The sequence below is a fragment of the Parasteatoda tepidariorum genome, chromosome 6 (assembly GCF_043381705.1).
Source record: "Parasteatoda tepidariorum isolate YZ-2023 chromosome 6, CAS_Ptep_4.0, whole genome shotgun sequence".
In the NCBI taxonomy this organism is placed as follows: Eukaryota; Metazoa; Arthropoda; class Arachnida; order Araneae; family Theridiidae; genus Parasteatoda; species Parasteatoda tepidariorum.
Window position 1 is genome coordinate 93,077,434 of NC_092209.1, and position 17,976 is coordinate 93,095,409.

General features: G+C 29.4%; 1 protein-coding gene across 3 annotated transcripts in view; it reads right to left on the reverse strand.

Annotated features, from left to right (window-relative positions):
• Nucleotides 1-17,976, reverse strand: part of LOC107452809 (cardioacceleratory peptide receptor-like) — a 118,493-nt gene that overhangs the window by 9,138 nt on the left and 91,379 nt on the right. For all 3 annotated transcript variants that reach the window (XM_016069397.3, XM_071182882.1, XM_016069405.3), the window contains exons 2-3: nt 4,097-6,199; nt 460-693 (exon numbers count right to left, since the gene is read on the reverse strand). In XM_016069397.3, the coding sequence (XP_015924883.1) occupies nt 460-693; nt 4,097-4,483 (621 nt within the window). In that variant the 5' untranslated portion in view covers nt 4,484-6,199. The remainder of the gene's footprint in view (nt 1-459; nt 694-4,096; nt 6,200-17,976) is intronic.

The following is a 17,976-nucleotide window of genomic DNA, read 5'->3' on the forward strand; positions in this document are numbered from 1 at the left end:
TGAAAATCGAAAAATTCATGAAATTTGAAAAATCTTAGATATCAACATTTATCAAGCTTTATTTTAAGTATTTATATATAAGTAATTATTGTATACATATAAAATTCTCTTCTATTCATTAAAATTTAAAAAAAAAAGAAATAAATTATTTCATCAGGAATTTCAGGTGTTTACGTAAGTGATTTCTGTAAATGTTGAAAGCATATATAAATTTATAACTACATGTATATGAAGTAACTAATAAGTTTTAAGAAAGCTTTGAAATACTGAATATCCATTCGTTTAAAATATATTCTAATTATCAGGTTAGGCAAACCGAGTAAAATATTATTAAAAACATAAAAAAGTGATAGAACTTTTCTTACTCTTTCAAAGTAATACAAAGATTATAAATAAATTAATTGATCATATAAAGCACAGACAAAGTAAGAGTAAATTTTAAAATGAATAAAAGTGTACCTGGACAAAAATGAAAATTTGAGGAATGGCAAAGACAAAGGCTAAAAGCCAAGAACCAGCTATCATCCGTTTGGCTTGTTTAACTCCTCCTGTGCTGTGTAATGGAGAACAAATGGCTTGGTAGCGGTCATAGCTCATTGTCGTCAAGATGAAAGTTGTGCTCGCCAATGTTACAATTTGGCCATATACAATTACTTTGCATGCAACAGCGCCAAGAACCCATTCACCAAAAACCTATAAAATTAATTTTTTTTCTCTTCATTTTCATTATTTTTTTGTGAAATAAATTTTAAAGAAATATTAAGTATTAAAATGGGAGGTTTTACAATATAAGGAATTCAATAGCACTAAATTCATAATTACAATGAGGTAAGATACACATAAGAATCAGGAAATTGTTTTTGAGACAATATAGAGTAAGAATCATTAATTTAGGATATATTAGACACACTATAATAAGATTCTATGTAAAATCTTAACTATCAGGTGATACTATACAGTTTTATTATTTTTACGCGGTTTGCACTTGTTTACGTTCGTGTGTCATATCATAAAATTAGACAATATGTAATATAGATATGAAATATTTATTATATGAAGCATTATATTAGTATATTATAATAATTAGATCAAATTATTAGACGCACTGTAGTGTTTTAATAATTATATGGTTTTTTTATATACTTATATACTTCCTATTAGTATTTATTTTTAGCGTATTGCATTACAATGTTGACCCATTGATACAGGAGCGTAAACCAATGCAAACCGGTTTCATCCGAGCAAAAACAATACAGCTGTATTGTATCTCCTGATAGTTATAATTTTACATGGAATCTTACAGCGCATCTAATAATATGGCCATATATATATATAATTACANTAATAATATGGAAGGGTACTCTATATATATATATATATATATATTAATAAATTAGTTTTCAAATCAAACATACGTGTTGAGCAAAGCAATACTTAAGGTATATTCCAACTAGTCTTAACTTAACTTTAACCAACTAGGATTGATTTGGCTAGGCTTTCATTTTTAACTTAGTGTCTTAAAAAAAAAGACATATAACACGAATTGAATGCGTTCATCATATTTAGGTCTTTCCTCTTTTTTTTCTTTTCGGCAGTTTGTATTCGATTCAATTTGCTTATAACATCTTCTCATCCATATCATGCAATTCTGTTTACACATCTGGTAAAAACCAAATTCAGTTCTTATGGTTCTAAACCTTATATTCAGCATATCGAAAATCTAGAAATAAAGACGGTCAACATTTAGATATATTAACGATTTTCTGTTATGCCATATTTTGACCAATTCATAAATTATTATATATCTTCTTATTTTAGAAATTAAAATGAATTTTGTATTGAATATTGAAAATTTTACAAAATATGCTTTCATTACATTTTTAAATCTTCGTTTTATTCCAATTGAATATAAACAAATACTTCTTTTCCTGAAGAAAATCCAATGTTGAAACAAAATATTATTATAGCGAAATAAATTCGCCAGACATATAGCTTTTTTTCATTTTTTTTTTCAGTGTTTGCAAGTAAAGGTTTTTATATCGCTATTGCAAATGTAGTTTATTGCATGAAATTGCAAATCTCAAAAGGGGAAAGAAAAGCATGCCAAAAAGCGTTGGAAATATTCGAGAATCCATTAAATTGGTATTAGAGCAATAAAACGTATGGAAACTAAATTGTGTGCTTCGTGATTTGGTTCTATAAATATGTAAGTATTTACAAAATACCATTTTTATGTCATTAATAAATAGTTTTTTTTCGTGTATTCATTCGAAATTTTATGATAGTATATATTGCTCAAATAATTTAATTGTAGAACTTAAAGTTCAGTTTTATTGGTATAATTCATTATTTTTGATTTATTCAAAATTAGTGCTTTATGCTAGTTAAACAGTTAAAGAAATGTCAACAAGGCTCGCTCTCTATTTAAAATAAAAACACTTATCGAATAATATCTAGGTTGAAACACATTCAAAATTTTATGAGAAACTTATTTTTCAGTGTGTAGAGCATTGTATAACCGTCGTTGAACAGCCGACCCAATTTTGAGTTTACGACTGCTAATGTTCAATTTCGCAGCTTTGTGCTTTTGAAGACAACTCACCTCCTGGTAACCCCAAGAAAACTCCAGTATTGTCAGAAATTTACCTTTGTGGTGATCTTTTTGATGGAACTAATCCGTATTTGCTGTAGACGGAGAGGAAAACCTCCTACGGTTAGACTGACGGAAAGGTAACTCTAATCCGTGATGCGTCTGCCACTGAGAATATTTTCGTCTGCTGTATAGTCTTTGCGAGCCGGGCTCGGAATGCGTATCGACCAGCCAGATTCGAACCTGTATCATTGGGAGGTGAGCATTATTCGAATACCAGCAATGGCTGGTCGATATGAATTCTGCTCCCTACTCTTACCGACAACAATGCTGACGTAAAATATTCTCAGTAGTATGTTTTGCTAACCATCCGTGTTACACCACCTTGTTGTTGCGCTAACCATGGGGAGTTTTCGTGGTGTTCTTCTCAATGAAACGTAAATGCTGGTTAGTGGTATTTAGAAAACACTCCTTGAATGTTAGTTTGCCCCAATATTTAATCCATGTCTGCTGGGTAGTTTTCAAAATTACAAGAGTACGAAGTTGAACAGCTGTAGTCCTAAACCCAGAAAAATGGGTCGACTGTTCATCAATATAATATAACGATATTGAGAATTTTAATTAAGAATCAGAAATTATAACCTACAGTTCAAACCGGATCGTTTTCAATACTAATTCAGGTGAATATCGCAAATAAAGATCGTCCAAACTGATTGACACAGTTCCAAAAGTTAAGAGTGGAAGCACGAAAAAAAACGATGCCAACGCCTCAACTTACCGAGGCTGGAAAAGCCAAAGAACGTAGACGGGAATACCTTAAGCCTTATACACAAATGTAAAAACGAAAGGATTTCGTTCGCAAACGCAAGCACGAAGCCGGTCCCTCACAAAAGTACCAAAGTGGTTGAGAGAATTGAAACCTACCGAAGAGCGAATGGTGACTCTCTGAACCCCTTTCATGCAAATACGAGAACTGAGTGTTGATCACCCGTTAGGGATCCATTGTCAACCCTACTCTATAACTTGCACAAGACTGTCTTCCACGCACGATAAATGATACATTCACTATTAAATGTACAATTTTTAAAAAAAAATCTAGCTTTCAAATCATATTTCACGTATGAACTTGTGAATCCGAAGAGGGTGTATGATGCAGCTTACAACCAACACCATTGTACCCATCCGAAAATGTTAATATTGACTATCTCGATTGACTGTTCAATGTCTATTCAGTCATCAAAAAAATTGACACAGAATGTGTCTGAGCAGCATTTAAGTATGTCACCGAAATTGTATACCGAGCAGTTCAGGATTAACTGTTAAAGATGTCCAAGAAAAAAAAAAAACACAATGAAGTTTCTTTTCCAAAAAAAAGAAAAAGACAACAATCATTTTGCCGATGGGTAACCCCCCAATTTTCTTCATTTTGTAGTGAATCGTATTTTATTATTATTCTTAGTTTTTAAATACTTAACTAAAATGCTATATAGACAAATAAATACTTACCTCAAAGAGAAGTTCGGAAGTCATTGTAATCAAGCACACCAGAAGATCGCCAATTGCCAAGTTGAGGATAAATATATTCACTCTGGAAGACCTCTTCCTGTATCTTGAGCGAGAAAGTACCAATACTATGATGGTATTTCCAACCAGAGTGGCGGTCATAATGATCGCCAATGTCACCACTCTCTGAATGAGTTCTGCATTCCAAATGGCACCTTCAGGGTAAACGGTGACATTGTGGTACAGATCTCCAAATCCCGTAGCTTCATAGGCGGATGATAGGGACGCGTTAAAAAAATGGATACTGTCTTGTTTTGAAGATGGTAACATAACAAGTAAAGAGAGCGCCATCCAAAATACTGTCAGAGTCAACCGTTTTTTGGGGATCATGTTGGGGGAAAAAACCGGTTGTACATTCTTGTACGTTATGTTATGTTTTATTATCTACAGTAAAAATTTAAATATCAGTGATTAGTCATTTACGTGTTAGAGATATCAGGAGTGTTACATCATTTACGTGTCAAAGATATCATGAGCGTTTATTTATTGACATGTTACAGATATCAGGAGTGTTTATTTGTTGACGTGTCACAGATATCAGGAGTGTTTATTTATTGACGTGTGAATAGGTTATTAGTAATGTTGTCTTTGGAGACTTAAGTAATTACTGTTAAGTATTATACGGAAGTGTTGATGCTTACTGATTTCGGATACTCTGTTGTAATGCAGGTTTTTAATGATTATTTGCAGTGATTGATTATAACGCATAACAGAGTATAATGCTGGCTTTTGGGAATTAATGACAATGTTGTTGGAGTCCAAAATATAATTTGATTAATTATGTATGAAAAGATACTTAAGTAATGTTGTTTTTAGAGACTTAAATTGCATATTGCATGTATAGTACTGTTACGTATTGCATTGAAGTACTGATGCGTACTGCCTTCGGATTCAGAGTAATGCTAATTTTTAAGGTTTAGAAATTTATAATTCAGTTTTATAGAGATGTGTAATACTGAATAATCATGATATAGGAACTTTTTACTGTGTGCATGTTTTGTATTGTTCTCAATTTTAAGTTTGATTTTTAAAGAAAACGAAAGTATTAGATAATAATTTAAAATTTTATATGATTGTTACAATCGATTCATTATTTTTAAAAGTGCTTTTTAGGACTTGAATTTCACAAGTTTAAATGCTGTGTGTGAAAAAATTTTATATTAATTTTCGAAATAGATTTTTGTATTTTTTTTTATAAGTCTTACACTTTTAGCTTTATCTCAGTTAATTTTAAAACTGAAAGCAGTAAATAAAAATTATTCTTTTCATATACTGCAAAAATTTATTTTACAATTTCAACTAAAAATAATCTATTAACAATTTTAACACTCTTTCTTATATATTTTGCAACAAACAAGACCTTCTATTCATAGGATTCTTCCACAAACTATTTTTTTATGTTCTTTTTTCTCAGACAGTAAGACAAAAACTTTCTATTAAGCGTAATGATTGTCGCTACAGTACAAAATCGAAAAAAAGATAATTAAAAAAATCACATTCAGGAACAAACTATAAAAAATTATGTTATAGATTTTGGGTTTTAAGCTTCTTAAAAAATTTCAAAACCTAAATAAAATTATATTTTTACGTTGTTCAATAATTTGAAAGGTACATGTGTAAGGTTAAATAAAAAGAAAATATTCTTAAGTTATATCGCAATTGTAAAATGTAAAATTTATGTAAGCAAAATATTGCAAATAATTTTATTGTATATTATTTATGTCCTTCGAATATTATTTTTTTTAAATTGAAATATTTATTTTTAAAAAATGTTATGTTTTAAAATATGTTTATAAATTTAGTCGCGAGACTTTATTTGTTTCTAAATACATGAAATAAAGTGGTTGGAATTCAGTAAATTGAACTAAAAGAATTTCAATGACACGTATACCTAAAATATTTGAAGAAACTGAAAATAGCACTGAATGAATTTATGGTTTGGTAAAATTTATTTGTTTTTAAGTACGCACATTTCATGAACAGTATTTTGACGGTACTGGCGATCTATCCGAAGTCCTCCTGCATCCCCAAGTGTGACATCACAGTCTGAAAAAATAAAGATAACAAAAATTTAAATAAAAATTGCGAAATATTTAATTTTTTTTCATAATCTTGCATGTTATTTAACAGTTTTTCGTTATATACATAAATCGAGAAGATTTCAAACAAGTTTATACTTCAATCCATAAATGCCCCAATATCAAATTCTTCAATATTTCATATAAAAATAATAAACGCCATTAACGAGACAAAAAAATTTAAAAATTGTATTTGGAGGAGGTAAAAAGATGGGTAATCAACTGGAAAAATCAAAAAATAAATAAATTAAAAAAATTAAAAAATTGTGATCGCTTTATTACGATTGCCCATTGGTCAAATTCTTATTTTTTCTGATTTGACGTCATTTGACCATTTCAAATCAACTGTCTCAATTGATGTTTGTCGTCGGATTTGTTTTCTATGTACGTGTTTCAAAACGTCACAAAAAGCTTTTGCCTTCTTCAGTAGTCATAGTTATATTAAAATCACCGTCAAGCTAATAATTATACGTTCATAATAAATAGAACATAAAAATTCTTCTAATTATTTTCATGTAAATACGTTAAGAATGACTACTGGTGCAAATAAATGAAAACGGGTGTTCGATCCCGGCGATGGCTGATCGATACGAATTCCACATCCGGCTTGCACCGATCGCAGTGCTGACGTGCTGACGTGAACTATCCTCAGTAGTAAACGGATCATGGGTTAGAGTCCCCTTGCAGTCAGGCTAACCATGGGAGGTTATCGTGGTCCTCCTCCCCATGCAACGCAAATGCGGGTTAGTTCTATCAAAAAATCTTCCATGAAGGCAAATTTCTCCCTACACTTAATCCAGGTGTTCCCTTGTCTTTTGGATTGGGTTGAAAATGACAAGTCTAAAGAGTTGAACATTAGTAGTCGTAAACCCTAACATTGGGTCGGCTGCTCAACGACGGTTTTAAAAATTAAAAAAAAACAGTAGCTGTCGCCATAGCCAGAGTGAGATGACGTCCAAATAAGGTGCACACGCCATCAAACCCAAAACAAGACCCAGTTAGGCAATGAGTAATAAATGCTCGTAACTTAATGTTTTACTTAAAATCCGAAAACGCTTATAGAAATCATAATATATTACTATTGTTAAAAATGTAACTTTTTAGCTCATTTTCAAACACTATCATTACTGAAAGAAAATATTCGAACCCCCCCCCCTAAAGAATGTTTTCTTAGAATAAATTTTTTATGAAATACAAATGAGGAATTTTGTGCTTTTGGAAAAACTGGCATTTGCTACCGATATAACTTAATTCAAAAGAAACATTTCAAATATATTTCAAAAGCTACCAAAATGTTAAAATCATACATTGTAAAAGCTTTTCTGGGAGGTCATAGAAAGTATTGTGTGTTTCTTTTTTATTATTATTTTTTTTTAGAAATGAACGACACAAAAAAGTTATATATTTGCCAAATTTATTTTTCAAGCAATTATTAATTAACTTCTTCTAAAACTAATTATTTTCAAAATTGTTTCAAATCTTATAATTCAAAAGCAATGTCATAAACGGGACTTTAGAACACAATTATGATTTGTTGTTGGAGAAGTTAGGCTTGGAAAAATTTACATTTTTATAGACAATAAAATATTTAAAATATATATCATAGAAACATATTGAAATTATATAATGCTTTTTATAATTTTACTATTACTGCAAAATGCACTGAGAAAACATCTTGTTCCAAGGGAAAACCAATAATAAATAATTTGTTCTTTAAAAATGTCTTTAACATAAATATTGATGCGTGCTTTGATGCAGCATTTGACGCATTCAGAAATTAAGGATTAAATATAAATTTCGAAATGCATATTTATCATACTTAACAAACGAGCAGAACAGTTCAGTCATTTTACTATTGGAGATTTTAAAGTCAGATATTTAAAGCAGCAGGGATTAAAAGTAGGATCAATGTATGGAACTTTGTAATTGAAATTTCAAAATAAGGACTGTTCTAGCACTCAAAAAATGGATTATTTATCTAAGCAAGTGAATAGAAAATGAATATAATTATTTTCACTGGTAAGGTACTCTAGTACCCGGTAATATAATACATGAACCAGTTTGAATATTATGGGTCAATATTAAGGTAAGATATTTTATAACAGTCGTTGAGCAACCGAACCAATTTTTTGGGTTTTTCGACTACTAATGTTCACAGCCTTAGCCTAGTCATTTTGAATGCAATTCAGAAGACAAGGCAACTTCTCGATCAAAGTATTGGGACAAATTTGCCTTCGTGGAGGACTTTCGGATGGAATTAACCCGCACTTGCGCTACACGGAGAGGAAAACCACGAGAACCTCCCATGGTTAGCCTGAAGGCAAAGGGACTCTAACCCATGACCCGTCTACTGCTGAGGATATTTCACGTCAACACTGTGGTCGGTGCAAGCCGGATGCGGATTCGTTTCGACCTGCCATCGCTGGGGATTTGAACCCGGTTCACTTCATTGGCAGACGAACGCTCTATCCCCTGAGCCATCGTGGCTCAAGGTAAGATATAGGTCCATGTAGTAATACTGAATATTGACTTCGAATTTCCACATTTTAACGCTATTATATATAGATATATATATCGATTGTAACATATAGGGCCACATTGTGGTCATCCTATTAGGCCTCTAATTATTTCCTCTAATAGGGTACACTAGTACCCGATATATAATACCTTGTTCAGTTTGAATATTATGGGTCAATATTAAGGGGGGATATAGAGCCATGCTGAAATACATGTTGAAATGCTTTAGAAATAAACAGCAAAATATTTAAAATTTTAAGTTTTGTTATTTGTTATTTTACGATGATTATGGGGATATTTGAGTTATGGTGATATTTTAAATAAATATTGAATGATAGTGAATAATTAAAGAGTAAAGCATATTCCGAACATGAAAGTCAGTGACCTATTCAGAAGTTAGGCCGAACAAGTTATGTATATTCTAGTTGTAATGCGAAAAAGATATCATCTTATTCAAAATCATAGGTATTTATCGGTTACCTTTAACTGATTTAAATATCACATTATATTATTATGCAATATCAATAAAAAACTGGGTTTCCACAGTCTGGAAAAAACATTTAAATAGTGGTAGCAAAGATTTTATAAGATTTCCAATATTTTTACAGTCTTTAATTTCACATCTATTTTAGGAATTCAGTTGGTCAATTTTAATACGAATAGGTAGTTAACTTTCAAATATTTTTGATCGATGATAATTAGCGAAAACATTTTGATTTCTTGATATTTCACTATCAGGTTTTAAATTTTTCTGGTAGGTGGAAACCCTATTAACAGTATATTGTTTCATTTTTCACTTTAAACAATTTATAAAAGGTAAAGTGCAGGCGAAATCGGATACTTTGATTTTGGCGAAATTATTTGTCTTCTTGATTATATGAGGCAAATTCTGAATTACACTTTACTAGTTAAGAAAAAGGACCTACCATAATAACTGTTGTTTTTGATTAATTCACAGCGTCTGTTAAGATAAGTTTGTATCAACTCTCTAAATGTTCTCCTGTTTTTAAGATTTATTGATTATTACAGTTATAAAGAATTCTTTTCAGTCCACGGCTTACTGTATACTAGTATTATATACTTACTATACTGAAGGTTCCTAAAAATAATGAAGATTTAAACTCATAAACGGCGCTGTTTTGTTTTGTTTCTATAACCTTTACTCGTGGGGTAAAACCGGGTATTATCTCTGTAATGTGTAAAATGAGACAAATAAAATTTATCAACACTCACAATAATATCGTTTGCGATATATACCGATGAGATACAATTTTTGATACATTATGCTATCGATAATAATTACTGTATTATCTTATTTACCCGTTTTATTTATGAATATTGACTACGGTATTATTGCAATTAATAGTTATTCTTGTCATAAATGATCGCGATATTGAAGTATTTGATGATAATCTATCTTATATAAAACGCTGATACGTATGTATCAATAAAACCGATGATATTTCTTTTCTCGCGTTGGCAATTATCATTAAAGCATTCATATCTTTTTCACTCTAAACAGTGAAGTCAAAATAAATATAATGAAAATTTCAGATGCTTATAACTTTTCTAAAAATTGTATTTTAAATTAATTTACGATTGCGTGACATTTCTTATCGCCTTGGATTGATATTGCAATACAAAATAAACAAACAAGTAATTGAGTTTCATAAAATTAACTTATCAAGGTCGCTAGATATCATACAGTGGTTGTAGGCATCGTTTACTTGGTATTATTTTTTTATTATTAAAAATAAAAACATATAATTCTAATTATCTTATAGAAGTGCTTTAAAATTCTGCTGCCAGTCTTCTTCCATATCTCTGAATTCGTTGCGCATTAAGTATTAAATCAGCCGTAGCATTTCCAAGCTGTTGTTTGGACGCCTAAACTGAGTGTTAATTGCTTGTTATCTTCCGTGCGACGTACCAATTCCGGACGTGAATCCGGCGATTGTGCTCTTAGGCAAATCCTTAAACGTAAATCCNAAATTAAAACCCACCTACTACACAATAACGAATAATTAGTTTATATTTCTACCCTGTATGATGTTATAAAAACTTAAAATACTTAACATAGATTTAGTAAGATAGCCCGCACACAGTACGCAATCAAGTTGTAACAAGTTTCTGTGGATAGATAAAGGAACATGATCAATGATAGTTAAAAAATTAGAGCAATTTTACCTTAATTACATTGCACCAGAAATTATTTTAAACATTAGGAAAAAAACTACCATGCAGAGTTTTAAAATATTATACATACGTAAACTAACATAAATTGAAGTTTTCTTTACTTTCTTTCTTGTACTTAACATAAGGGCATTTTACAGCATTTTCCTAGCATTTTATAAGAAATTACTGATGTAAGAATCATCATTTTTATATAAAATGGAAATACGTATATAATTATTGTTCAAAAAGTTGTGTTAGAAATGTTTTTTACAATTAGCCCATTACAGTCCAGTGTCTGCTGCTCTTACACAAAAAGAATATCGGCAGACGTGAGTTCCCTAATTTTCCCAATTTATCAGTATCCTGCAACAACGACAACTTGCTCGTCTACTGCCAACATTTGGAAAATCTTCACAGTGATTTCATTGAAAGATTCCAGGACATTTTGAAATTGGAAATACCAGACTGGGTGTTAGATCCTTTTTCAAATGTCAACATATAGCAATATCACCCCAGTTGGAAGAAGAACTTATAGAACTGACAACGAACGAAGAAATAAAAATCAAATACAAAACTGGCTACCAACAACTTTGGCTACATAAGTCAATTCCGCAGTTGTACCCTTGATTGTGGTCTACCGTTGGCCGTTTTTTAAAACATTCCCATCGTCATATTTGTGTGAACGTGGATTTAGCGCTGTGACAACGCTGCTTACTAAAAAGAGAAATCATTTGCAAGTTGCCAAACGCGGCGACTTACGACTGTTTTTGAGTAAAATCGAACCTGATATGAACAAACTTATTAAATATCATCAAATTCATCCATCTCATTAGATTAGTATAAAAACGAAAACTGATTACATATTTATATTGTTTCTTTTAATTTGATTAAAATATATTATTAATATTATAAAGTTGGGTCTTATTTGCTCTCACTGGTAAAAATTTCTGGTTTAGAATGTAAGTTTAAGCATCAGAACCGACTAATACATATAACTAAATTAATTAAAGTAATGAAATTGTGGTTTTTAAATTTTAGGGGTGTATAAAAAATGGGGGGCGCTGAAAAATAATTGATTTTCAAAGGGGGAGGTAAAAGAAATAAGTTTGATAATCACTGTTCTACAGCAATAATCGGATAAAAGCATGGAAATCAGAAAAAAAAGATTGCAATTCATGAAAAAAAAAGATTTGTTAATAAGTTTGTGGTAGCCTTTCAAAATTAACCTTTCTTAGCATTAAAATTATAAACTAATAACTCTCGCTGTCACATATCTACTACACATTTGTTAAGCGAGCAAATAAAAAATTATTTTAAAAATACGCCTTTCACATATAATGATTAAAAATATCCCGTCGTTATTTAGCTAAATGATTAATTTGACAAATGAACAATTAAGAATAAGAAAAATTCTCATTCTCTAATATTAGAAGAAAAAGCAAACTTAAACAAAAAAAATAGCTCTCAACATAAAAATGATAGATGTTTGTTCTAAATTATTTAAATCTGCTCACATTCCACAGACTGCTATTTCCATAAAAATAAATTTCAATATTACCGAGGCATTTCTAAGAATACAAACCCATTTCGTCATTTACGATTGTCATATATCATTTAATTATTCTTTATGAAACATAAACTGTTAGGCAACGTTTTACGGTTTAGTATTTGCTGATTTATGAGAAATGATGAACGGAATTAAGGAGGGAAAACTATTTCGGTTAGATTTCCTTTGTTATAGCTTCCTATACTTTAGTCGACATCAGAAGAAGAATAAAATATGCCAATTCATTCTCTCATTTACGTCTCTTCACTATATTCTATAAAACTTTTGCATGTAAGCAAAAAACATTTTTTTTTTAATACGTAATGAAATTTTTTAATCGTCATACATTTATGCGGATATGGTTTATTTTTAAAATTAAAAAAATAAATTCAACTAAAAAACAGTAATAAAATGAAAAATTTATTGCATTGTTTCTTTACCCATTGACAAAATGGGTCTTGGTTTAGATTTGATGGCGTCCACGCTTTTCAACTTTGTTCAAGAGTAATAGTAAACAGTGCGCATGCGTTGCTATGGCGATCACTGTTGATTTTCTTTTTATTTTCAATAGCAGGCATTTTTAGTGTATTTACATAATAATAATTTAAAGTATTTTTATACTCTTTTTATTATGAACGTATAATAGACGGTGATTTTAATATAAATAAAGAATGCTGAAGAAGGAAAAATATTTTGAAACAGGTACATAGGCAGGTTCAAGCCGACGACAAACATCAATGGAGACAGTTTTTGCAACCCATGATTTGAAATGCTGTGGGGTTTAACGGAATCCTTCCAGAAAAGAAAAAGCATTTGACCAATGGTCTAACCAGTGATGGTAATAAGGAGATTACGACTTATTTTAGAAGATGGAGTCATTGTTTTTTTATTTTTACTTAAGATTTTAAGCATTCATGGATAATGCGAGAATATTTTTGCAAGCTTACTAAGTAGTATGATTAGCCTAAAAATAACACCACAAATAACTATTGTTTGACTGAGCAGGGAGGTTTCACGTACAAATTTTTAATGGTTCAAAAAGTTAACATTTAGTGTGCTAATTTAATTAATCAGTGAAACTGTCAATCAAGTTTTAGAAGCACACGCAAATGCCGCAATCTATGAATAAACGTACTTTTGTTTCAACAGATTTGCATTTTTGACTACCAAAATATAGGTGTAGACGTAATATGAAAAAATAATAGGTTAGCTAAAGCAATCAGGTGAGTTGTTAAAAAAAAATTTGGGCTCCTTAATATCGAGTTAATTTTTGCAAATTTTGTCACATTTCTGAAACTTTTATAACCTATCGAAAAAAACTTTAAAACAAATTATAAAATATTTTTAAGAAAAAACTATTATTCATTTATTTTTGATTTAACAGCAGGCGAAAATCATTTTGAATTTTATGATTTGACGTTTTTTTTACATAATTTCAGACTGCAGAATTTTAAATAACAAAATATTAACGAAATCAATCAAGTAGTTCTTGAGAAATAAATGTTTAAAAATATGATTAATTATTTATTTATTTTTTTGAAATTTTAGAACAACGTGAAAATTTGATGAGACCAAAAAAGACTAGGGTTATATTTTTTTGGCTCATTGAGCAACAACAGAAACAAATTCAAAACAATTCTTAAGTTTAATAAAATGTACTCTAGGCGCTTTAACACTAAACGTACAATAACCCTCACCGAAAATGCACTTAACATCTTCTCGTTTTTGCACATTTGACTTCATGACTTTTTCTAACAAATATATACAATTAATATTCTATTATTATTTTTTTTTATTTTGTGTGTTTCGAATAATACTTGTTGTATACCTATTGCTATCACAACCGGTCAATTGAGTGGGAGAAAAATTCATTGCTTTAAAAGGTTACCGGATCCAAAATTACGATGTAATGCGTGTTCAACGTATTGCATTCGATGAGTTGCACATTTCTGCAAAAACTGTTGCGTAGTGAGTTCAATCAGAATAACTGTGAATTCAAATCTCAAGAAAGAATCTAGAATTTTAGATTGGCATTTTTGTGGCAGAAAATGTGACAAAAACTAAATGTTTTGGTCAGTAGCTTACATTTAATTTGTTACCTTTACTTCATTTCTAACCATATATGGCAGTACTTTTACTTTCGTTACTTGTACCGCCGGTACAAGTAAAAAGTACGTACTTTTACTTGTACTTCGTTACTTTTTAAATTTAGTACTTTTACTTGTACTTTTGTTACTTTTTTAGGGAAAAAGTATAAGTATTTGTAACGGAAAATGTCGAATGAAATCGTTACTTTTTTTCTAAAACTCGGTAAGCTTTCTTTAAAGAAAAAAAATTTAAATATACAAAAAATGCCTATTTTTTTTAATTTATAAAATTAATGTGCAATATACATGCATTAACAGCTAACTTCGTGTTTAAATAACTTAACCTCCGATGGAGGGCTTATTTAGCTTGCCTAAGAACGTTCTGAGTAATTCTCGCAACAGACTTAGTGACACCACTTTCGAAATGCAATTATTTTGCAAAATGAATAAAAAATATTAATTATCAAGTTATTTTCATTCATTTTCGAGTTTTGCGCATTTATTTAATACATTTCAAATAAAAAATGTTGGATTTTGTTATTACGCTTTTCAATTTTCTGTTTGAACTCACTAATAATACATTTTTGTCTTGATACATTTTTTACTAAATGCATTTTTACCTAGTACATTTTTTACTAAAATTATGTTTATGCCCGACCTTGTCAAACAACGCCCATTCAAATCTCTAAGAACTTCAGAACTATTTGTGCTATTGAAAACTATTATAATTACTATTTTAACTCTTGAAAACTCGAAGGTATTAATTTAGTCGCTTATACTAAAATTCGTTTACAAANATTAAAATAAATATTAATATATAAATATTAAAATAAATATAAAATAAATATTGAATAAAAATATAAATATTAAAATATTAATATTAATTAAATATTACCTTTACTCGTTACTTTTTAAAAGTAACGTTGTCATATATATTTCTAACTAACTGTTAGTTTTTACCCAGAGAAATGTCAAAACAATCAAGACAGCACACGTTCTTGGAAAAAATAATATTGATTATAAGAATAATTATAAGAATTATAATTCTTTTAATTCTTATATATTTTTAAAACTGTAAGAATAATAGAAATAACAACAATTCAAAGAAATATGTTTGCGGAAAATGTACAATGGAAACACTCTGTATAAGTTAAAAAAATGCGTTGAGTAATGAATTAAAAATTCTTATTTTTTGTATTTGTAAAACATATAAATAGGCAATATACCATTTTGATTAATTATAACAAAGTCATTTTAGTTTATTTCCTTCCTTAACATCCATATTTCATACATTCAATCAAGAAACATAAAGTCCGGTGTATTTGACCGGCTATGGTAGAAATATGTATAGATTAAGTGTTGGCATATTCAGTGCTAAATTACTTCAAAACTTAGTCTCGTAGATAGAAACTCAATTTTCGTGCAAATTTCGTGCCGTGCAAGAAGGGGCAGGATACATAGTATCTTTCATCTCTTTTAAGACGCGTTGCTAATTGTTTAACGTAATTGATAATGATTATCAGAATCTCTGTTTCAGAGTCACGAATTCGTAACACACATTTCTCAGTTAATTAAGCTATGAATTCTCGTTCGCACTCATAAAAGTCACGCAACTTTTGTAATTATCTGACTCCCCAGGACAGATAATTTCTAGTACGGAATTAGAAATTAGAAGTTAATTTTAGATCGAAATAAAGATAATTTAATTAGAACCAAAATTTTGAAGAAAGTGTTAGATCGTTTCAATTATAATTTCCAATTAAATTTTATATAAAAACAATAAAGTCATATTGATCACTATTTAAAAGAACATTTTAGATGAAAATATCAGAATATCAAATAGTCAGAATATAGAAATAAGTTGAGAATACAAATAATGCTAGATAATTTCAATAGGAATTAAGAAGTTATGATTATGCAAAAATCATTTAAAGTAAATTCGTTCACAAAAAATATCAGAATATCAAATAATCAGAATATAGAAATAAGTTAAGAATAAAATTAATTCTAAATAATTTCAATAAGAATTCAGAAATAGTGCTTATGCAAAAATCATTTAAAGTAAATTCGTTCACAATTTAGAGAAAAAGATTTGGAGGTTGAAATACTTAAAAAAAATTTCATAAATAATTTATAAATAAATTACAAATAAAAATAATTGCAATCAGAATTTAAAAGTAAATATTTTGTATTGAAGTAATTAAAGGCATTTTCAATCTAAAAAAAAATAAGGAAATAGAGATAGGATATTGTTTAGTGTATCTAGTGAAATTTTGTTGAGTTTGCATTTTTCCGGAATTGAAAATTTTTCATATCTTAATTTTATTATTTTGTAAAAATGAAATATTTATTAAATAATTAAAAATATTACTTATATATATATAGTTATATATTTTTGAATTGCAAATTTTGTTCGGTTATAACTTTTGTTTATATCAGCTTTCGTTTAAACAAAGAAAAAGATGCTTTTATCATGTGTTATAGTTACTCAAAGATTTTTAAATTTTTTTCGTCATTAATATTAAGAATATGCCACGAAATCATACATTATTTAGGAAATTTAACTTGATTTTTATTAGTTTTATCATATTTAGGACTAATATATACCAGTTAACAGAACACACTGATATAAAGTTCTCAGTTATTTCAAAAACAAGCAAAAACATATATATACTGTTTTGATCCAGAAAAAAAAACGATTAACATCTGTCTATACTACAAAACACTAATGTTTGTATTAACGCTAAACTGAAATATCAAGCGAGTGAGCAGTCTTAAGCATGAAAAACAGTACAAAATCTAACTAAAAAGACATCGACTAAGAAACAACATCTACCTAAAAATCTTGCATTAACATTAAATTTATACTTTCTCAAAAATGAAGCTTAAAGTGATGTATTCCAAAGTTGAGATCATTTAATTCAGTATTTAGTTTGTGTCGTAATTTTACTCACAAATTTACAATTGAGTATTCTGTTACTGTATTGCCAGGTTTTTTGGAAAAGTCCTTTAACTGAAGGAAATTTTTAGACTTATTACAATTAGCCTATATGCCTTAAGGATAACTAGGTATTTGTGCGCAAATTTACTCAGAATTTGCTAATTACAGTAAATCTTTAATAAGGTTATTTACAGTAAGCCATCACAATCCTGTGCTTATTGCGAGGCTCCTGAAATAAATCAGGCTATTTGAGCTATTCATGATATATTTCATGACAAACCTAAAGGTAATCGAACGCATGGGGAATGTAAAAGTTTCAGACTGATTAAAAAATAGGGGAGATTCTCCAATCACCTGACGCTAAATAGCGACTGGTCTTTGCAATTAGCCTGCGTTATACCCCGTGTGTCCGTAAAGTCATATTGGGCACTCCTGTTTTGTGGTCGGTTAAAAGAGTGCCCCACGACTTTATATATATA